The following is a 24,330-nucleotide window of genomic DNA, read 5'->3' on the forward strand; positions in this document are numbered from 1 at the left end:
CTATAGTTTGTAATGTGAGCATGACAATCAAAGGTTGTTTATTGACCAAGATAATATGAATTTTCCAAAGTTAACAGTATAATAAGCAAATAGATTCCATCCTGAGCATCATGATGTAATGATTTCCAAACTTTTCATTACAATTATGTTTAATGTGAGCAAACATGCAATGGCCTGTTACAAGCACACTCATTATTCTATGTGGACCTAGCAGCCATGCCACAAGATCAATACCAAGCATGTTGATCCAGTGGGCAAGGTGGAGAGGAGATCCCTGCTTTAGGGACTCCTGGCCAGCGCCAAAGACTGGCAGACAAGGGCTTGTGGCATATTCAGTTGACCTGACTCACAAACCAAACAACCTGTCCTCAACCCTGCACTGACCTCAGACCTGCCCAGCACTGCTTTACCATTTGTTTACTTCAGCACACAGCCTCAGCCTAAAATCTGCCTTCATCAATATGAATTCTGAGCTAGGATTATGCTCCATTCCACATGCTCAAGTTGACATAACCTTAGATAATAGGTGACAATGCCCACATTGATCAGGTCTGTGTACAATGATGCTGACAGACATATTTAGTCCACTACAGACCACAAGGAGCAGTTGTGACACAGACAGAACAGGTTATCACCAAATGTGCAAAATTCGCAAGAACAATAAGCTCATGTTACATTTAGTTGCAAACTATAATAGTGATTGTGTTCACTGATAATTTTTACTGTGACCTGATATGATATTCAGGTTTATTTTAAGATTGTCCCATAGTAGTAGAATAAACAATGACATTAATATCAGATATATATATATATAGAAAATAACCTACAAGCTAGGGATTATCTGTACTGAGTGAATTAATATTGCAAGAACTGCCAGCATTAGAATGCACAAGGAACAGGTAATCCATAAATCTCTGTAGGTTATTCTATATTACCTTAACCTACTGTACATTCTTCTGAGAAAATGTGGCTTCCTGATATCAACAATGATCAAGTGGAGACATTAGCCCAGTTACTGAATGGATGAGTTAGTCAAATTATTATAATAATGTCCAATAATTTCCATGCCCATATGGGTAATATTAACATGGTTGCCATGGTTACTTGTGTGCATTAACATGGTTAACACATAACATGATTAAAGCCTATATCACGCCAAGATAATTTGATCACAATCATCACATGATTACTTAGATATATTTATACGTTAAACTAATCATAATCCTATCCTCCTCCTTCAGGGATTCTGGGTAAATATATATGTCCCCACCAACCAAAGCTTGCTGTAAAGACAACTAAATGGATCAGGCTATCAGGCTATCAGGCTATCAGTGACTTGGATGATTCAATGCCACTGTATCCCAAATGGGTAAATCAATGATCAAAAAATCAATCAGTGGACTATCTATTTCAGACTCAATTATTTACAGAACAGTGTCATATAGCTGGAATATTGCTGAGTGCATCGTTAAACACCATACAAACAAAAAGCAAACATCCTAATGTTAAACAAGCTAAAGATGCTAAAGTGATCTTTCTTTTCCAGAAACAATCTTAAACAAGCTAAAGATTCTGAAGTGATCTTCTTTTCCAGAAACAAAATCATTATTAGAGTTTTTGTTATCAGTCTGGTACATCATTCTGATTATCATGATGATTATCATGATAATTACTGATAATACTCATCCTGAAATACATTGACAGTAATTATCTTTTGATCACACTCACCTTTGCTCACAGTGGCAGAATCAGCAATGGCATATAAATCCTAAAGACATAAGGAGTTCACAGCACATTACTAATAACTTAACACAAGCAACATGACTATGTTTGCTAGCATAGAGGGCACAGTATGTGCTATCACCCTGTCCATGGGGCTGACATGATACGTGATACCCTGGACAGTCACTCACACTCTGACATTCTAGTCGCACATAATTACTCCATGTGTGATTACGGCCAGCACATGGCACTGACGGCCATTCATACAACTTATTGACACAGTCGCAATTATACATGACAGACAACTAGCTCTGTAGGATCATTCTCTCCACTCAAGACCTCTCCCGAGCATAGACCCTGGAAGACACTGTATTACACACAAACACTAAATAATTATCCTCAACAGTATAGAACACAGTACACTATACCACCATTTAAGGGAGGTCTTGTGGCCTCAAAGGTCTTCTCACTTCAAAATGTATGCTTGGAAGGGATAAATTCCAGTCATTGACGTAACCCAAATGTACAAAATTTAGGATTTAGGCGGTCCTATGCTAACAGCTTGGAGCAAACTTATACATGTAAAACGATCCCTGGACACCAATGAACTTTAAACAATATTTTCAGGTACAGTACAAACATATTAACTTAATATGAGACCCTTAAATCTTAATACTTAAACCTTTGGGTTACATTCAATACCACATGACTTTAATTTATAGCTTCAACCACACTATACATACACGCTGACTTCTAACTAGAACTAGACATGATTTAAACTTACTTACTTTGGAGATTTAACGTGCGCTTTCCGACTGATGCGTATTTCGCACACGGGCCCGGCCAGGCCATTTAATGTGTTTCCGAAAGGGGCGAAAGTGGTGTGTGCAACCCAAGAGGGACTTTAGGGGTTGCTTATATAGAATTTGGGAATTTTGAGATTTGGAATAGATGCCGATGGGGTAGGGGAGGAGAACTAAGGGAGCTGAGTATGGTGGATGTTTGTGTGTTTATGTAATTTTGATTTGGTGGATTATAGTGTTTTTAGATGCGTTTTATTAGTTCCGTTTTGATTAAGAATACACCTAAGGCCTTGAAGTTTTTCTATGATTTAACATGACTGAAGTCGATTTCAATATAACAGTCCAGTTTTTGTATATTTCAAAGAAGTTGAGTATGACAGATTAACTGTAGTAATACGAAAGGATCGGTGGTCCTTAACTTCTTTTGAGTAGTACATATATATTATATATAGTATATTATATCCAATGGTGAGCAAAAAACTTTTCCATCCTACTTGTTAGTTAAAAGTATCCAACAACCATGTCTAAAGTTTTATGTCAGGTCATTTGATATAATTTATGTGATTCAACCTACCAGCGACAGAAACTAACAGTTTTAGTCCACTAGTCCTTATATTGATGACATATAGCAAAACCCTTAAAAAGGGCAAATTTCTACTAGTCCTCATGATACCTTAACTATTGGGCAGTTTGGCAAGGACTACCGGACTAGTGCCAATTTCTAACGCTGCCTACTTTGCAATCATTGGTCATACCTGCTTGCATTCAGCATATTTTCTTAAAGTAGTCTCAGATATCCACTTTAAAAAAAATTATTTACACCACCTATGAGCAACTGGTACCAGTGAGTGAGTGAATATAGTTTTACGCCCCTTTAAACAAAATTCCAACGATATCATGGTGGGGACACCAGAAATGGGCTCCACACATTGTACCCATGAGGAAAATCAAACCCAGGATGCCTTCGGAACAAACATGATAAAGAGCTGACACTTTAGAAGCTATGCTTCCCCACTGCTTCATTGATACTAATGATGAGTTATAGTTGTAAGCAGTGTTAGAAAATGAAAAAGTGTGTCCCAGGGAGTCCTTCAGCTTTTTGTCAACAGTATTTTAGCCTAACCTTAAATCTTTCAGGAATAGGATTAGCAATAGGAAGGACCCTTTGACTTTAATCATAATCTTGAAAACTGCAATACAAGCTTGATCTTAAGGAATCCTGATTGACTTATCCACCTCAAAGGTCCATCAACTAGACATCAATCATACTGATTAAAGAAGCCACTACTATGTCCACATTAGGGCCATTACGATTCACTCCCGTATTCAGTGAATTGAACCATATCCATCCATTCATGAATTGAATTTGTTATTCATGGCCTCTAGAATTGAATATGTATGAATATGCAATCATGTGCATTTACATGCCCAGTACCTAAATATATCCATAAGAACATATTATATACATAGATTTCATCAAAGAAAACACTCTTATAATATTTCATTTGACACTACTGTGGTCACTGGTCATTGTCACATTTGAGCAGATACTAGTACCTGGATAAGTGCAGCATATAAATGTATAATATAGTAATAATGAACAAGCCATGTCGAATAGTTTATGTTGTTATTCACTGAATATTACAAATAATACATTCACTGCTGACTTGTTATTGTATTTGTGAATTAATGTCCGTAACCCTATATTCACCTCATAGTGTATTCGTTGCAGCCCAAGTCCACATACCTATTTCTGTCACTGCTAAGGCTCAATGGTTCATGATGCCAATCATGAGATTGGTCATGTTTATGATGATGTGGGTTGCACATCACATTATGATATTCACATGGTTTAACTCAGTAACTGGATGCAAAATATTGCACCCTATACCATGTATACTCCCAGTAATTAGAATGGACACAAATAATATCCACTGCTAGTAACACTGGATGCGATAGAGTATGATGTATGGCATGATTGAACCAATTTTAATTGAACAGCAAAAGAAACTAACAGTTTTAGACCACCTTGTAACAATAACATAAAGCAAAACCCTTCAAAATGGCAAATGTCTACTAGTCCTTATGATACCTTAACTATTGGGCAGTTTTGCAAAGACTAAAAGACTAGTGCCAATTTCTAACCCTGTTGAACGATGTATATATGACAATACAGTAGAACATGGATATAACGAACACGGATATAGCGAACAAACGGATACAACAAACTGTTAAAAAAATCCCCGATTTATCACCTATATAATATCATATAAAATTTACGTATATAACACTGTATAACAAACTCTCTACGGATACAGCGAACTGATACAGCCCATCTACATGTATCACTAATTTGTGATGTGTATAGCGAACTGAGAATTCTCACTCAGCAAGTCACTGACAATTGGCTGTATGCAATAAGCGGCGAATCAATACAATCAGCGGGGACGGATCAACCTTGATAAATTTGCATTGTGTTAATCTTACCTGTACATGTAATGTAACAAACATTAAACATATACACTGCTAATACAAGTCAATGCTGCAATTACATGTATTGTGTGTTTGTCTCATCCAAGATGGCGGACGTTTCCGAGTGAAAATGTGTATAACGAACAACGGATATAACGAACTGATTTCTCTGGTCCCTTGTAGTTTTTTATATCCGTGTTCTACTGTATTTCTGTTCTGATAAGCATGATAAGAAATACAATCTCTGTTCAGACTGTCAATGTCAAAGTTTGTCCACTCAGTGCCCAATCTACAGGAGCATGGGGAAGGCCCCACATATACCTTGTATTTTATTTGGTACAGTGGTCACCTTGGAACCACTAACCTAATAGCCTGGGACCCCAAAACTTATTGCCCTTAGTCTCCAAACCTCATAAATACATCGCGGCGGTTGGGTAGCCTAGTGGTTAAAGCGTTCACTCATCACACCTGGGTTCGATTCCCGACATGGGTACAATTTGTGAAGCCCATTTCTGGTGTTCCCCCACCTGGATATTGCTGGAGTATTACTAAAAGTGGTGTAGAACCATACTCACTCACTCACTCATAAATACATCAAGGAAAACAAGGTAAATCCCAAAGTAAATTAGTGTATTTTCATGAACATGGTGTAAGATTAGAATGTATGGTTTAACACCACTATTAGCAATATTCCATCCGTATAACCATGATGACAGGGACACATGGGATACATTGGACAAGTATGGTCCATAATTTGACTTATTTTGCCAAATTATTAATGGAGTACCAGACTTTTCACTAAATGTACTGTATTACCATGATTACAGAAATCATGATACCTTTGTGTTTCATGTCATTGGTCTTTGACAACATAACAGAAAGAAGACATTGTTATATTCATAAAAATAGAGAGATATAACTCACTATATTTTAGTTCATAGTTTGAAAAATCTTGATTTATAGATAAAAAATATGGAATGGGAGATTTTGACAATTTCGGTCAAATTTACCAAAACATTATAATGTCTCTACTTTTCTAACACATGTTGACCGATATATGGAACAAACAGACAAATCAATCTCTCAAAATAAAACAAGCAATATGGTGTAAAGTCTGAATTTTGCGTTAGTTATATTTTCAAGCAAGTACAATTTCCTGAGCACAACATTATCACATCTTATTTATTTCACTTAATTCTATCTGGGCCATCAATATTACTCTTAGTGATAAAGACAACATGTCATTTGATGACAAACTGATGGGGAATTCTGTCTAAGCCACACATGTAATAGACGTCTCATAACCGGCATATGTGATTTTGTAAACACACTATCTAAGATGACAAAGTTCACTTTGGAGTTCTTGCTTGCATATTTTCTAAAAACAATTCTAGGGTTATTGGTGATGTTTCAGAATGATTATTGGTGATCATTGGTGATAAATCACTAATGTGCTATTTTTGTGACTTAAGTAAATATTTGATATTTAGATTTAAAAACATACACGGTATACAGGTGAGTTAGTAAAATGTCAAAAGTAATAGTAATTAACATGTTACGATGAACCTATTTTTCAGGATGTTCAGAGGTTGCTTTCAGTAATTTTGTTTCGCATTAATAATTACCGCAGATGTCACAGACCAGAGAATTTCCTGAAGAATTCAAAACTGTGAAGTGTATGTGTGTGCATGATGTATTCTGTGTTCTAATCAACTTCAAAGTGAGGATTGAAGAGGAGTGACATATCATGTCCCTGTGGCATACAGGTTAAGGCACATTTTGGGCACCTAATACCTAATTGTGTAACATTGTTGCTTTGTGATGTGGTTCACTGGGGAAATGTTACTACAAATTGTCCACAGAAACATTTAAGCTGATATCTATAGAAAGTTAGTGCCATGATGAAACAAACAGTATGTTTACATAGTAAAACAGTGATCTGTTATTGCTGAGTGCTGACCTCAAAATATGTTGGACCTAACAAAACTTATTATGACGTTTTTTCACCATTGCTGACAAATCCTCATTTCAATCCCAATAAATTTGTGTACGCTATAGGCTTATCAAATGTGACATCATGGTCAGCATGGTCAGTTGTCAATATTATGTGTCAATATCAGCTGAGTTACTCGGATGAAAAACACATAGGCTATATACATGATGTATGCGACTTCGTATCTCAATAACCATTAAATAGGCCCCATTATATTACATTCGACGGACTAAATACACATAGACCTTTTTTATAACATCATGAATATGACCCTTTCTGAATGATGACTGGAGATTCCTAAACTTTAAACGACAGGCATCTGTCTTCACACAGTCCAGGATCGTATTCTTCATAATAATAAGACGTGTTTCATCATTTCCTATTTCCTACAACTGTATTTCTGTTCATGCATACCAGCAAATTTGATCTTGAAAATGATTTACAAAAATATGATTTCGAGGTGACGTAAATGTTGTGTTTTTAGTCTAAATTCTACTGTCAATACAAAAACAGAATTGTTAGTAACGTCACTCACAATAAACACTTTAACGTCCCGAACGCGTATAACAACAACTGAATGTGGTTAAACAGATTGCTTACCTATATTTTCACATCGAGATCTGATTCGTGTCGAAATCAAGACACATTCCAATCACAAATCAACTTTTCTTGACATATCCGCCATGACACTTTCATCAAGTACAGGGCTCCGCAGAAAACAACTTAGGAACACAAAACATTGTATACATACGACACAACTAACTGCAGTGTTGATGTTCTGTATATGTATGATCACTCTTCATGCTTGTATTAAATATTTATTTTTTGAATATCGTGTGAAAGTGGATAATATGTGCGGATCTATTCGGAATAGGATACTTGTACTACAACAAATAACATATCTGTACAAGCGTGATGAATATCATTCGGTCATCTTTCTGTTTAAGAATATAACAGACAGTTTAACATATTACAAAATAATTTTACTAATTTTGTGAATCAAGTCATCCTAATTAAAGCCGGCAAAGCCATCAAGTATCATTAAAAACTACTTGAACCGCCAATTCTGGAATTAGTTTTAAGCCAATCATTCGCCTCTAAGCTAGTTGGTTTGGTGCGTGAGATCTGTGTGTAACACTTTTTTCGAGAAAATGTCTGCTGTTTTGAGAGGAGTTATCAGCAAGGCTGTGCCGAATGTTAAGGCAAACGTAATGCAGAAAGCCACCGTTATATCGGGCCCACCCAAATTTAAAGTACCAATGGTCGTAAGTGTCTGTACCTGTGTGATAAACTTGTGATAATCTATGGACTGTGACCCTTTTGATATCTTTGAAGGACATCCGCTACAACCACGACAATAGCTTGTCGTGTTATTTATTGTACGAATAAATGTTGAACGTGCACATGTTCACGTAGAATTCCGTGTTGACGCGTATTAACATATGACCGCGGAAATTTTTTGTTGATGTGTAAACACTTCAAAGCCTCAAGGTCAATGTATCGTTAAAAAATAACCCATACCCCTTCTTTTCATAGCCATGTCATCTGTAGAAGATCCAACGATGGTTATCCAATAAAGCATGTAAAAACACCCGGTCTAGGTTCCTGTTGGCTTTTGTTGGTCCCCTTTGGTATGAAATAGGTTTGCTATGGGGAAGATTTTGTTTGTTGTTAGTTCAGTAACTGCAGTGCCAATACACTATTCAGTAGGCATTCAAATGAATTACATGATATGAATACTGATACATAACTTTATCGTGTCTCAAGACCACAACAAGTGTATTGAACGAGTATGAGTATCATAATATCATTATCCGCTTAAGCATTATCAGTTGTACTTTGAATGTAGTAGCACTATGAGTAGGTTTCAATTGTTGTTTAACACTTCACTCTCCAGTATTCCAGCTAAACTATGGCGGTCAGGAAAGAATCAAGGATGGACCAGATGATCAGTTTCCACCCTTTCCAAACTAGGCTTGAGTTATGGAGTTATATTTTAGCTGGACTAACGAGTCTATGCATAGTCCAATCAAAATCAACATCTGGTTCGTAAACTGTCATGCAGATTTCAGGCAATTTCAGGATTTGCAAAGCATCTGCGCCACCACCCCCACGTCAACAGAAATTTTCCAAATCTGTTCATGTTTTTAATCAAGGTGCTCACTAGATTTGATACACTTAATGAAGTAAGAACTGTTTTTTAACAATATATATCTTGATAATTGATCAGATCGTCTTGACTGGGTGCCGCTATTTTGTTTGAAGTTAAGTGATATCAGACGTTTGAATCTGATTGGTCAATCGGGGGGACATAGGAGGGACAAAACTCATAATAGCCACTGGTGGTGCTACGATCGAGCCAAGAATTTCCAGCCTAGCTCGGCAAGGGTGCAAGCTGGACTTTTATAGTCAGTTAACTCCCTTGCCTCAGGAAGATGCAATGGTCCAGGTCGCTAGGGTTAATATGACACTGTCATTGAGCCTAACCAGACAGTTGAAGGATTTGACCAGCATAGATTGCTAATATTTGTCCCTGTTTCCATTTTCTGTGATACTGTTTTGTTATCTTAAACCATGCACAATTGTCAGAATTAAAGAGGGGCGATCGGGTAGTCTAGTGGTTAAAGCATTTGGTCATCACGCCGAATGGGTGAAGCCCATTTCTGGTGTCCCCCGTCGTGATATTGCTTGAATATTGGCGTAAAACCACTCACTCACTCACTCACTCACTCACTCACTCACTCACTCACAATGGTTAACTTGGTTTAGGTAATACAGATTTACGGCCTTATTTGTTTTTTTATGAGTAAACATTTTTTTTAAGACTGTCGGAAGGCTGATAAGAGTGTGACTGATATTTGAGTACACTGATCAATACTGATTGTGAACTTAATGAACTCTATCTGTTTACTGATAGTCCCCGATAGTTTTATTGGTTCAATATGTGCCATCACTAGACATGCTAGAACTTAAGTCTTAAATTAAAATAACATGCTTAAGATGTTAGCAAAACTCCATAAACAAGGAAATGTAAAAACAATTTTTATCAAATACCATTCATAACATTACCCAATCAGTGCAAATTTGCAGTATCGTGTACTTCCCTTCATTTAATATGCAGTAAATATTGACCAATCAGAACAGTTTTAACAAAGAAGCCTGCAACAAATGCCCTTGGCTGGTTGTGTAAGCCTGTTGACAGCATGCTGGATAATCATGATGGGGGTGGGAACAGACCTCCTGAATATATTTTCTAATATCCCAAGTGTAAAGATATAGCATCCTGTAAACCAGTGTTGAAGTAATAAGTTTTTAAGGTCTTCAAAATCACTTTCGGCTGTACTTCTTGGATGGTACTGTTGTACAGCTGTCTCGTTCCTCAGATGCATATCTGAGGCATTTTATTTTACTGCTTCCTGCTTATGATAAGAATACTGGGAGCAAATATATTGTAGATGAGATGGTTGTACACAGTGAATGCATACTCACGGCAGTGTCTAGTCAGAAAGGGGTACGGGCAGGGAAGTCCAACTCTCTGTGACCTGGCTGTCCTGTTGATATGAATGAGGCTGTGTCCTGTGACATTGCTGGAACATTGCTTGACTGATATGGAAACCTATTCTCTCACTCCTTTTTACAGTCCATGTCACACTGACAAAAATCTATCAGGGTCCAGTAGTACATGATTGCAGGTTAAAACCATTCTTTGGTTCATACAACATGTACAATTTTAACTTCTTATTTGATATTTCGGTGCTTGAACAATGTTCCATGTTACAGAAACAGTTTCCCTGTGTCATACATGTCCTAGTTTGACCGAGTTGATTTTGAATGATCAAAAGCTGCTTCCTAGGCTGTACTACCTTAGTTGTCGCTACAAGGAAGTTCTAATCTATAAATAGCACGTCACATATCCCACTATCAAGAAACGCTGTACCCAAACCGATTCTGGCTTTCCATTGGAGATTCCTGAGACAGGATGGGGTACAGTACCCAATGCTTGTTGAAAGCGGCAACTTATGAAGATCTGGTTATTTTATGACCTGGTTGATAATCATGTGTCATTATACCCTGATGGTTGTATTATAGTCTATAATTTATTGTTTGTCAAATGCTCCTCTACATTTGATATTCTGAATGTCCAGGTGAGGGATGAATCTGACAGGTTGTTAGGATATTATGTTGTACAAATAGTATGTGATTTAGGTAGGACCTGAAACCTGTTAATCTTCATTTCCTGATAAACAAGGCCACAGGGATTTTGCTGGAATGTGATCTACAGAGTATAACAACATTCACTCACTAAAGTTTTGTTTGCTAGAAAAAGAAATTAATCTGATTCGTAATTACGCAACCATTCTTTTTATTTTTTATTTTTTCACATTGGACTTCTTAAGTGATGTTTCGAATAGGCAATCTGTGCTGGTTGCATTCAAACTCATGGAAGTTATGTATTTTCTAAATTGATACCCAATCCATTATTAAGGAAAAGCATGTGTGCTCTCACCCTGCTCTGTAGAACACTTGCACCATGGTCACCACCACTGTTAGCAAAACTGTTATTTGTGGGTAAGTTTGAAGATGGTCAAATCCTGAATTATCTCAATTTGAACACAAAAGTGGAGGATACTGTTTGTAATTGTATTTGTGTTTGTTGTCAATGTGCTTTTCCTAGCCGGGTAGAACTATCTTCAATGTAGAAAACTAGTGCAAGATGAACTGAATGCAAGCCTGAACAGGGTATTCTTCCTGTTTTCATAATGAAGCGAAACTAAACCCACTGAAAATTTATAGTGTTTACCATTAGTTTGTCAGGTCAAGTCTTGAATACTTCTGGGTAGGAAAAGTTACCTGGAATATTGCTTACTACAGCTTAAACATTTTTCACTCATTGTTTGAAAGATTGAGTAGACGGCAGAAACTTTCCTGGAAAGTCTAGCATTTCAACCGGCATGGAAAAGTGATATTACAATCTATGCCTCCGTTCCCAAATACATGATATAGGTACAACTTGTGAAGCAAGCCACTCCTGCATGTTTCCCACCATCATACTGGTGCAGTAGTTCCATATAAACAGAATGCAAAATCAGCCAGTAATCCAAAGTCTGTGTGTAGTAAATAGATTATTTGTCTAGTAAGCTTTGGTTGGTTGGTTTGTCTTTTTACGCTGCACTCATCAATATTCCAGCTATTTGACAGAGGTCTGTAAATAAACAAGTCTGGACCAGACAATCCAGTGATTGACATCACAAGCATTGATCCAAACAATTGGGATATGATGACATGCATCAACCAAGTCAGCGAGCCTGACCACCTGATCCCATTAGTTGCCTCTTACAACAAGCATAGTCGCCTTTTATGGCAAGCATGGGTTGCTGAAGACCTATTCTACCCCGGATCTTCACGGGTCAGTAAGTTTTGGTCCCTATGTTTACCTATGTCAACTGAATGACACTGCAAGACAAATCCAGTCAAGTGGCAGTAGACTGGGCACTGAAAAGGTGACGTAAAACCCTATTTGCTCACAGCTTATATAAAGCGTAATACATGCCCTTGTTTGTTTGATTTCAGGAGAAAGTTGGCCTGGGTGGTGTGATGATATTGTGCGTAATTTCGCCAGCAGCCTGGATTCTGATGAACCTTCAAGAGTACAAGAAGAGACCGGGGGATGAATAATGTCACCATCATCTAGGACATTGTGTGTTTGTGTGTTATGCAAGGAGAATACCTCAGAAAGTATCTTGACAGTCTCCAGCCATCAGGCACACAATGGAACTCTTGACAAAGTACTGAAAATGGTAGCCACCATATGTGAAATATGGACCGATATAATTGGCATTGTTTGAAATGAGAATGATGGATAATCAAGTTTGAGACCAGATGTTGTATTCTCCTGTGGTTAGATATGTATGTCATGGTTATTTAAAATATCCTCACTGAAGTATGCTTTTGTTGTTTGTTCCTGTAGAGGAGACTAGAGATGCACTGGAAGGAACTGCTGGGATATATTGCTAAGTGGCAGAACAATGATTCATACAGGGATATATAACTGTCATAAGCTGACACAAAAGGTTTTGATTGTACCAGTTATGTTGCTGTATGTACTCACTTAAGGAAATTGACAGGGAGGGGAAATGTACATCTGGTAAAATGACACCATATCCGGTTTTGGTGGTACAAGTTTAGTCCAATGCCTCTGTCTAGCTTAAAAGGAAGTTGTATGCATTTCTAATGTGATGTCACTTCCTGCTGGGGGAAATGTATGGTGAATGCAGGACTTAGAACTAGATAGTCCCATGCATTAAATCTATTTAAAGAAGTTATAGGCACATCTGGTTTGATGGTCACTTCCTGTTTCAAAACAACATGAACAATTGCATGTGGGACACATTACATAATCATATGCTGGGATGATAAGTTGGTCTTCTGGTGTTGGCAAGAAACTATATCACTACATGCAAAACACAGTATGAATATTTTTATGAGTTGTAATCATGGCAGGTGACCATGACTTTAATGCATACGACTCATTAAGCTTCAACTTACGATTGTATAAATGACTTTCCAAAGTGACCTTAACCAGCTCTTAATATCATCTGCCTTTGACATAACACTGACATTTCATACAGGGTTAGTTATACATGTAAAAATCAAACTTCATGCATGTGAAGATCCAGGGTAGAAAAGGTCTTCAGCAACCCATGCTTGCCCTAAAAGGCAACCCATGCTTGCCCTAAAAGGTGACTTTGCTTGTAAGAGGCTACTAATGGGATCGGGTGGTCAGGCTCGCTGACTTGGTTGATGCGTGTTATCAATCCCAATTGTGTGGATCGATGCTCATGATATCAATGACTGGATTGTCTGGTCCAGACTTGATAATTTACAAACCGCCGTTATATAGCTGTAATATTGCTGAGTGCGGCGTTAAACAACAAACAAACAAACAAATTATGCAGGGATGGTCGGGTATCCTAGTGGTTGAAGTGTTCGCTCGTCACGCCGAAGACCCGGGTTCGATTCCCGACATGGGTACAATGTGTGAAGCCCATTTCTGGTGTCCCCCAGCCGTGATATTGCTGCAATATTGCTAAAAGTGGCATAAAATCGAACTCACTCAAACTTCATGCCTGTAGTGTTAACAGTGCCTTACAGGCTGACAAGAACTATTTCAAAGCATGTCCCAAGACTAGTGATTATTTACGCATGTTGTGATAAAGGGCGACTTCATATACTACTCAAAAGAAGTGACAGAACACTGATTCTTTCGTTACTTTTTTTTAATCTGTCATGCCATTAACTATAGTAATATGAAGGACCCGGTTGTTCTTTAACTTCTTTTGAGTAGTATATATTTGGTGGTCAGACTCCGTGACTTGGTGGACATTACCTGGCTGTGTGTCACTACCCTAATGCTGAGCGTCCTGATGGGGATATACTGTATAGTGTAAAACAGCTAAAAACAATGTTTAAAAAAGGTAAATCAACATCTGCTTAGTGTAAATTAAAACTTTACTGTTTATCGTAATCGAGCTAAGATCTCATAAAAGCCACATATAGCTAGATCTAATGAAACAACAAAACCAATCGATCAGTGTTTGAGGTATTTGAAAAACACAGGTTGCAGTAATGAAAAGTTGGCATGGAGATGATTTTGCATTTTAGATTTTAGGTTTTTTGGCAATTGTATTGACAAAATATGATGCGGAAAGCCGGTTCACAACATGTACAGACTACATGTACTGACTAGTCTGATTTGTGACACCCTCATCAGGCCCCTCATTGTGTGGGAAGCTGCTCACGATATCGGTCACTGGTTTGGGATCATTCACTAGCCAATATATTAGCAAATATCGCCGTGGGCGCTTATTAATGCAGGGTGCATATTACGTCGAATACGGTACTACTTTGATGATAAAGAGCAGAACACATTTAAGAAAGTGTAGATAAACATAGTTTTCTTTAACTTGGGCCTCATGACCTGTACCTAAAGAACCCTCAATGGCTATGTGTAACAAATCCCATGTAAGTGTCCGAGTGTGAGTGAGTTGGGTAAATTGCCACTTTCAAATGTTCAGATAATTTTTAGTGTGATGGTCTATGTGCTTTACAAAAGTGACAAAAAGTTATTTACAAAATTTGTTTTGTTCCATATGGCCTCTGAAACTAAGGTCTAAGTCAGCCATTACCCACCGCTTCGTACTTCAACAAATGGTTGTTGAGATATCAGTAAATTAATTTTGTCAATATACTCTTCAAAAAAAGAAACACAAAGCCAGATCTGTGTGAGGTGGGAAAATACATTTTTATAAGAGGAACCAGACAAGAGGTTGAGCCAAAATGCTGTGGAGAGAACACTTGGTGATTGTAGTCATCTCAGTTATCGTTACATAGGAAAGTTCCAAGGTGAAGGTCAGCTACCATCAATAACGCATATGTCCCCCATTGGAATCATAAGTAGCCTGACATCTGCCCATGGAAGTGGAAAAAAAAATCGATGCTCATGATATTAATCATTGGATAGTCTGGTCCAGAATCGATTATTTACAGACCGCGGTCATATAGCTGTAATATTGCTGAGTGCGGTCTTAAACAACAAACAAACCAACCAACCAACCATGGAAGAGATGCGAATCACATCCTGAGGAATGGTAGCCCAATTGGGGTTGTGGTTGACGTCAATGGGGGCACAGGTCTATCCATCTATCCAATTCATCCAACAGGTGCTCTATCAGGTTCAAATAAGGGGATCTGGAGGGCCAGAGGAGAACATCAATGTTGTTGTTGTGTAGACAGGCTCTTGTGATCCATGTTGTATGTGGTCAAGCGTTGTCCTGCTGGAAGACACCGTTGCCGTTGGCTGCAATTGGTAGGAGAATTTCGTTGATGTATCGTAAGATTGTAGTCAGTAAGAGCAGTAAGATTGCCCTGGATATGGACCAAACCTGTCCTGCCATGATGAGAGATATCCGCCCACATCATAACGCTACCCCCACCAAACTTGTCCACTTCCTGTATGCAGTTTCCGGTGTAACATTCTCCCTGACATCTGACCCATGCTCGTCCATCCCCTTGACGGGGGAGAAATCTTGATTCATCAACGAACCAGACATCTCTCCATTGCAGTTGAGGCCGCACCCTGTGTTGATGACACAAATGCAGTCGTTGTTGACGATGTTGTCGACTCAATATAATGTGTTGTACAGGACGTCTTGCTCATAGACCTGCTGCTCTTAAATGGTATCGTATGGTCTGGTCCGAGATTCTGCACAGTCCGGGTATTTGGGATGCGGTTGAGGTGACTGGTGGTTCTTACACGTAGGTGGCGCAGTCAGATGTAGCAATCGTTGGTGGTGGTTATTCTTGGTCGTCACGAACCTTGGCTGATCACATGTTGACCCATGCTGTTGAAACCAATCCCATAACTTTGTGATGGTGCTGGCCGCTACATTGGAAACCCTTGCTACAGCTTATTGGGATTCCTCCGCCTGCAAGCGGCCTATGAAGTTTCTTTGCACATCTGTTAATCTTGGCATGCTGTTGAACTGTCACTGTTTGATTGATGCAGATGCCAGGCAATAAAATATCCTGCACTTTCATAATATCATTCATGCACTTATATGCAGGACTTGCAGCTCCATGGCCCTTTTGTTAATGGACTGGGTGCGTTTTCCCGAATCGTACATTTCCCCCAACTAATGGTTTGCATGCCCTGGTTGTGATCATTTTGATCCGGGAAATTTGTCACTTCATTTTGCTCCTCTTGGTCTGCTAATTTTGCTTTTATGGCCAAAATATCCATATTGTGTTTCTTTTTGTAAAGAGTATGCTTCATATAATATGATGTGTGTGTGTGAGGTGTGAGTATTACAATGTAAATAGGAATAAGCAACAGTGACTGTGTCACTTTCCAGAAACTTCTCAAATTCAACATGTTCCAATTTTTCATGTTCTCATAACACGCCATACTGAGGGAGCTAAATTTTGGAATGTGTGTTTCTCCTTATGACACATTTCTTGTTCAAATCATTAGATTTTAGTGGGAGTTATTCCTCCGAATTTATGCAGAAAATATTTCAATAACAATTATAGTTACAATGCCTGTCTCTGTGGACATTTTAAATTGCAGGCGAGTTACAGTGCTGTAGCAGGGGTTTACTACACTCATAGCAGGGGTGATGGGGTGAGAGCAGAAGGTCCGGGGTTCGATAGCTGGACGCCTCTTACCAAAAGACGTTAAAAAAGATACTTCTTGTTACCTTGTCTGGCGCTCGTCATTAAGGGGCTAAAACAAGGACTGGTCGGCCCAGAGTCAGCATAGTTTGAGTGGGCTATTCATGTTAAACTGTGGCATGGTATTTCAGTGGGCTAGCACTATAAATCAGCATTAGTCTGGACTAGTACACACAGCACACACGGCCACGTGCATGCATGTCACTTTATAAGTGCAATAATCTTGGACGCGACGTTAGACCCCATTTCACCTCACCTCAGCTTGTGGTTGAAGCATTTCCCCATGCAAAAGAACCAGGTTTGAATCCCACAAAAGTACAATGTGTGATGCCGACTGATAGATGTCACATTGCTGAGAAACTGGTGAAACAGCATAAAATCAAACTCACTCATGATCACAGTGATGAATTTTAAAAAATTCTTTAAAACAAACAACAAATAGATAAAAGTTTATTTAGAATATCTATTGATCATACACTGCCATGTCATGGGTACAGCAAATATTCCATAAACGAAGTGGTTTCCTTCATGGTGTGTAATATTTGGTAACAAATATAGATAACAGTTTATGTATATATGTCTGCCATAGAACAGGAATTTCAACATTGTTAACACTGTCACATGATTTGTGAAATGATCTCGGTAAAACTAAGACAAGCAATCTATTTAGCTAGAATATAGTGTCTAAAGCCGAACAATCGCAATGTAGAAACTTGAAACCTTAATAATGACATTTTATATGATAGCTGAAATAGTTGCAAGATGGAAAATGAACATTAAGACAGGGGACATTGGAGTAAGAGCGTTACATTCCAAGTTGCAACCACTCCTCACCTACCCAGTATACACACTTGATCATCACACATGCTGGTCAATGTTAGGTCCCAATCAACTAAATATTATTAGGTTTGTTTTTCTGTATTATTTGGTTGGCAGATTTATTTTTCAAGAACATTGGCTTCATTGGTTGACATAAAAATAAACAAGTGAAAGAAACCAATTCTTGTTTTTTTTCTTTGGATGAAAATTAACTCGAACAGTTGCCTCTCTTCCCCTATTCATTTCTTTATAGCTGTTATTATTTTCATTGTCATACTTATCAACATTTGTGGTGGGAAGGACATTTTGTATGTACCATATTGCTGAGGTTTGGGTAGGTTGCTCCATAAACCAAGGAATGAAAAGATAATGCCTTAGTCATCACAGAAGAATGTGTCAACTGAATGCTGCAGATCTTAAAGCAACTAGGTGTTTGTATGGAAGTTGACTGCACATACCTTGCATCAAAGTCGAAAGATATGATCAACCTTAATTTCCTGTGATACAAGTTGTTTGGCTATGTTATTGAGATGAAGAGCTCCGAGAAGTATGGATGAAATGTCTTATCATAGTTGTGAGAAATTACATGCTGTGGTCCCTTCAGATCACAGGAGTACCCTTGGAGTTGGTCAGTTGACAGTTGGACAGTTTAACATGTTAAATGTGCTGCCAAATTTCCTGAATGAATAGCAACAGATGATATGAAAACTGGTTCAAATTTGTGATGCAGGTGCTTTGATTACACTGAACTAATGTAGTATTTCATTCAGGACAACAGTCATGGCATCCTCAGTTATCCAGAGTATTGTATGTCCATTCTATTGGGATAAGTCCCATGAACCCATCTGACAATATACCTGGTGACTAACTTGGAAAGAATTTCCTGGCTCACTGACTTGAGCGAGTGGGTAAGTTTTTACGCATAGTATCCATGTGGGAAATCGAACTTGGGTTTTCGGCGTGACAAGCAAACGCTTTAACCACCAGGCTATCCCTTTGCCCCTCATTAGCTTGAATTCAACAACCATTATAATGACTCTTTGAAACCCGAGTTCAGTATAGATCTACATTTAGAATTGCATTTTACTACAAGCGAGCCCTTTATATATTAGGAAATCAGAAGTGTGACAACTTGTAGCTGGAAAAGATGGGCGTCCTTATATGACCAAATGTTCCCCTGTATTTGAGATTGTACATATCAAGGCAAGGCAAGTACTGGTCCTATCACCACTTGTTTCGATCTTGAAAGAACAGTATTAATTTGAATTGCACTTTTAGCATCATGTCATTCGAACTGCCTCAAAACGAAGTTATTGTGACATACGAGTCTAAGGTACTTATAATAGAATGGAGAAATAGTACACTGGATAAAAGATGACGCAATTGTGGAAATATGCACATACTTATATTTCTTATTAAGTTAATAACTCGACCATGTGTGTTCTTTCATGGCGGTATCCAATACTATTTGCATGACAACATCTCCAAGCATTCAGTGACATTCTGTCCCCACATGAACACTCACAATATCCCCATCAATAGAAGAGTGTTATATTTACCAATAGTTTATTGATATTCTGCATTATGATAACAAAATTATATAGAATTACTGGAAAGAAAAAATAATTAGTATTTAACCTGATCAAATTTAAGAAGGTACTAAGTGATGAGCTTACTGAAATAAGGACAATGCACTTGATTGGTTGTTATGTCAGAACAAGGAACACTGCACTATGATTTAAGTATTGTTCATATACTGGTAGTCAAACCCACACCTGAAGCACCTTTTGTTTAACAGACAAAATATAACAAAACAAACATAGTCAAAATTAAAACACAGCCAGTTAAAGTATTTCATGACATCCTTATTCACAAAGTAACCGAAAATAATCGTATAGATAATAAATATAGTCAAGATTAAGTAACAGCATGTTATTATACAGAAAACAACATTCATGTCGCGCTACATTACAGGGAGCCAACATCAAGCATACATTCCTGAGAAATTTGCATAGATACAGACAAGAAACAAAGCCCAAGGATTGTAGATACAATTTCAGATTGATATCACAACCTTATGAATGTGAAATTATGATATTCTCCTAACTACAGATTCACAATTGTTTCAATTTTGAAATAGATGAAATTATTTTCAGTTCAGCTTGAATTAATTGAACTTACAAATATGAATACAAAACATCTGAGGACACCTTTAACCAATTTCAAGATCTACTGGTGCTCCAGTTGTAGTTACATCAAACCCGTCTGGGGACACCTGGTATCTGTCTTCTGGTATCCACTCTAGCAGAGGAGGATTATTATGAATGGCAAGATGAAAGGATCCATAGCAAATCACAGAATTAAAAAACAACAATGAAAACTGAAATTGAAACTTGCATTATAATACAGGCATATGTTACAAAGTCATGTAATGGACCCCAAACCACTGTTGATCTTTCCTGTGTTTAAAAATATTTCAAGAAATCACAGAAGGTATCTTCTGTATGCCCTGACATCTGTACATAGTGATGACAGCGGCCACTTTATAGGTGTAACAGTGAGCAGGTGAGTGAGTTGGGTTTAACGCCACTTTTAACAGTATTCCAGTCATATCGCGGCGTGTCAGCTTAATGTGGGACTTAATGTGGGAGGAAAGTCCGAAGTGATGCAGGTCTCAGACATTTACAACTTCGGTGAAACCCACAAGCACGGGTATGGTGCTGACAAACCTAGAAACAAAATCTGGGCGAACCAGGATTTCGAACACACAATCATAGGTTTCTGATGTGCCCATGGGACGCAACTCTGCACAGCGAATCATGGCGCCTTAGACAACTGGGCCACCCATGCCCCCTTAAAGTCGTAACAAAAGAACAAGGAATGATATGTTTGGTCTCTGCATTGCTATACAACTACAGTGACTACAATTGTAACTACAACAACCACAGTGGTTGGTATCCAGTGTTAGAAGTGGGTTCTGCAGTCCTTCAGGTCTCCTCCTATAGTGACACGGGACCACCTTGATCTTTACCTCCTCCCAGTAGGGTATGATAAGGAGTAAGGACCCCATGACACTGGGTATATAGGCCTACATAAACTGCATGAGGCAAATATTTTTTATAACTTGAAATATGTGCTTCCTAACTTTGACATTTTTCAACTTTTTTTCTATGACTTCTGCTGTCTGAGTTAACCCAGGTCGTAAGCCAGGTTTTTGCAACTCCTGCTAACAGTGTAAAGGTTTGACAAAACAGTCTGATGGAATGTTATTTGTGTTTGTAGGGTCTTGTAAATAAATTGGTGCCATTTTTATTAATATGCAGTATCCCAAATCCCAGTAAGACAAGAAGGAGGCTTAAAGCAATAAAGTTCAGCCATGAAAGACCTGCACTGGACCCCGTCCCAGGACTGTACCATGCAGACAGCCCCTGCTACATCGATCCATGCAGGGATAATCTGACATATCTTCCAACTGAAATACACACAACACTAGAAGAGAGGTCAAGATTATAACACCTTTACACATTACACACATCTGACTAAACCCTGTTGAGGAAAATCAAAACTTACAAACATGACACACAATATGAACTTCAACAATATGTAGCATACATCCTGTAGAACTTTTATAACCACTTGAAACACCTCCACACCATTTACACAGCCTGTCACACAATACCTGGTGCACCACTGCATTGAAAGCAGTCTGACTGACTGCAGGTGGAAAACCCTTAACATAAGCTGACTCATCAATATGTCTATCCAAGGATAATAATTCTTGCTATTCCTCTACCTCTATTACATCCTTTACCATGAATCCTGTATTTTGGCTTCAGCCACACTAACTAAATTTTCAGATTTTCAACAGACGTCCTCTTCTCTGGCAATTACACACAATTAGTTGTTCCCAAAATAACACAATAGCAATACAGCATTGAAAGGTATCCCTAGGACAATTATATGAAGGATACCTTTCAATGCAGTGTAATTCTATTGCAAAAGTGCCATATATTTTACTTGAATAATAACAAAAATGAGACTATCAAAATAACAAATTTATATTTCTTATTTTAATAGTCTGATTTATGTTATTATTCCAGAGTGATAAATATAGTTGTTTTGTAAATCTATCACTTTCTGCAAGTTCTGTTTGGAATGGCATCAAATACAAAAAAAAATATAAAATTTAAGAATAGAATAAATGAACGAAAATTTGTCAATGATTTTTGGTATCCCTTTAAGATTATAGTAAGCACTACAAAGATGATTTTTCTTGTGCTGCAAGTCCTGTAGTTGTAATGTGGGGTGTTGGGTTAACCTGATGATATGGCAACTCCCATGTACTGAAGGTCTAGGTGACTTGTGTATACTCATGAATTATTCAGTCTCTCTCATATATGTAAACATGTAAACACTGAACTCATGCATTCCATCATACTACATACAGTTATAACAAACACAACATACTATTCTGTTGATAAGTAATACATGCAGTCTACATGTACATTACAAAAAATTGTTTTCTATAGCAATACTGACTTAGCTTAATACAGTTGCGCTAACAAAATTAATGCGAGATTCTACATGACTATTATTAGGCCAAATAAGAAACCCAATTGGGTCTAAGGCTACAGAATTTGAAAAAAATGGTTAAACAATGCAAGAACCAAGAATATTTTCTATTAGCCTCAAGTTCACAACATCAACATTACATAAATCAGAAACACCTGACATTGGATGATAGTAAAATTTGTTATGACCTAGGATATTTACAATGAAACAAGAGCAGAAAGCCACTTTGACATATATCAGGTCCAAAATATAAGGAATTATCTTGACATGTACATTTTCCTCAAATCATATCGAACAAGTCACTGAACAATTGTCAGCCAATTTGAAGAATTCCGCTTATTGGAAAACCAGCTGGGTCATTGTGAATGTTTAACTCTACGCTTGACTGGTGTGTAGCTAAAGCAGAAATCATACACCGATCGGAATATGGAGTCTGGCTAAAGTATTTGTTCGACATTATCTCCCCTGTTGTATCAGATGGTCAGTACAACAAATGCACTTTGAAACGTCTTGACAGTTTAAGATTAAAAATTAATACACGTTACATATTTCATAAGAAGATGGCTGAAAAAAAAACAAAAAAACACATTTCATCTTTGATCATTTTGTGCTTTGGTAACAATTTCATATTAAAAACAATAAAAATATTTTTTTTACATTTTTAAGTAAGTGAGATGAATAAAATGATTCTTTCTTATCAACAAATTGCACAACAATAGCCAAAATTAACCATAATTACAAATGGCACTTCATATCAATGTTTTCTAAATTCATTTCACATTGAAACCAAGAACATCATTGTTTGGTGCAACTGCCATACATATCCTACAAGTGAAATGTGAGCTTCACCCTTGACGTGAGCACTTGTCGATGCTGCAGTTCTCTAGAGACAGTGTTATGCAGGTTACTTGTCTCTTCTAAATGACAGTGATTTGAGGATTCGAGCTGACCGCCGCTGATGGGTTGGACTGGGTGCGCCTGACGACAGTGAAATCTCGACATCGATACCATTCTCCAACTTGAGCCATGTGACAACACCACTGGCATCACAGTCTACAACACAGAAGAAATAAGAGTCCAAACATGACAAAATATTATCCTCATACACATAACGTAAGTATGCAGTATCAGGGAACTAATTATATCCCAGTCAATATCCCAAGTTGCCCGATTGTTTGGCAAATGAAAAAGTGTAATTTCACAACTATGGGACAAGTATCTCCAAACAGGTGGGGTTGTAATGAGACCTGGGCGTGGCAGGCCTTAAACAAATCAACACCAAGACAAGATCATCTCATTACATTAATTGCACAATGCAAACAATTCAAATCTGCTCCTGTTATCAATAGAGAATTCCATACAATAACAGAAAGACGAATTTCAACATCTACCATAAAAAATGCCTATATGCAGCCCGCCAGAAAGCAAGGCGTACTGTGAAAGGTGTGCGCCCAACGCCAACCATAGGCGGCGTCATGTTTACAGATGAATAAAGGTTTTGCCTCCAATTGACAGATGGTAGAAGAAGTTCGCAACATAGCAGCGAGCTGTATGCCTGGGCAACTATTTTTTACCATGATCAGTATGGAGTGGTAGTGTCCTGGTGTGGGGCGGTATCACACATGACAGGTGTCTGATTAGTTATTGTCAATAGACATTTGACTGGCCAGCAGTATGTTGACGACATTTTGCGTCCGGTCGTTGTTCCAGTTTCTAGAA

The 24,330-nt window shown here is 37.9% G+C and overlaps 2 protein-coding genes across 4 annotated transcripts in view; both read right to left on the bottom strand.

The window, feature by feature from the left end:
* Positions 1-7,679, bottom strand: part of LOC139442648 (BTB/POZ domain-containing protein 7-like) — a 33,809-nt gene extending 26,130 nt beyond the window's left edge. The window contains exon 1 of the mRNA XM_071223505.1: positions 7,591-7,679. The gene's annotated coding sequence lies outside the window, so the exon portion shown is untranslated. The remainder of the gene's footprint in view (positions 1-7,590) is intronic.
* An 11,277-nt stretch (positions 7,680-18,956) lies between these two features.
* Positions 18,957-24,330, bottom strand: part of LOC139444212 (uncharacterized) — a 73,268-nt gene continuing 67,894 nt past the window's right edge. For all 3 annotated transcript variants that reach the window (XM_071225125.1, XM_071225124.1, XM_071225123.1), the window contains one exon: positions 18,957-23,664. In XM_071225125.1, coding sequence (XP_071081226.1) covers positions 23,516-23,664 — 149 coding nt within the window. In that variant the 3' untranslated portion in view covers positions 18,957-23,515. The remainder of the gene's footprint in view (positions 23,665-24,330) is intronic.

Source organism: Haliotis cracherodii, unplaced genomic scaffold, assembly GCF_022045235.1.
Source record: "Haliotis cracherodii isolate W230 unplaced genomic scaffold, xgHalCrac1.p SCAF_5, whole genome shotgun sequence".
Classification (NCBI taxonomy): Eukaryota; Metazoa; Mollusca; class Gastropoda; order Lepetellida; family Haliotidae; genus Haliotis; species Haliotis cracherodii.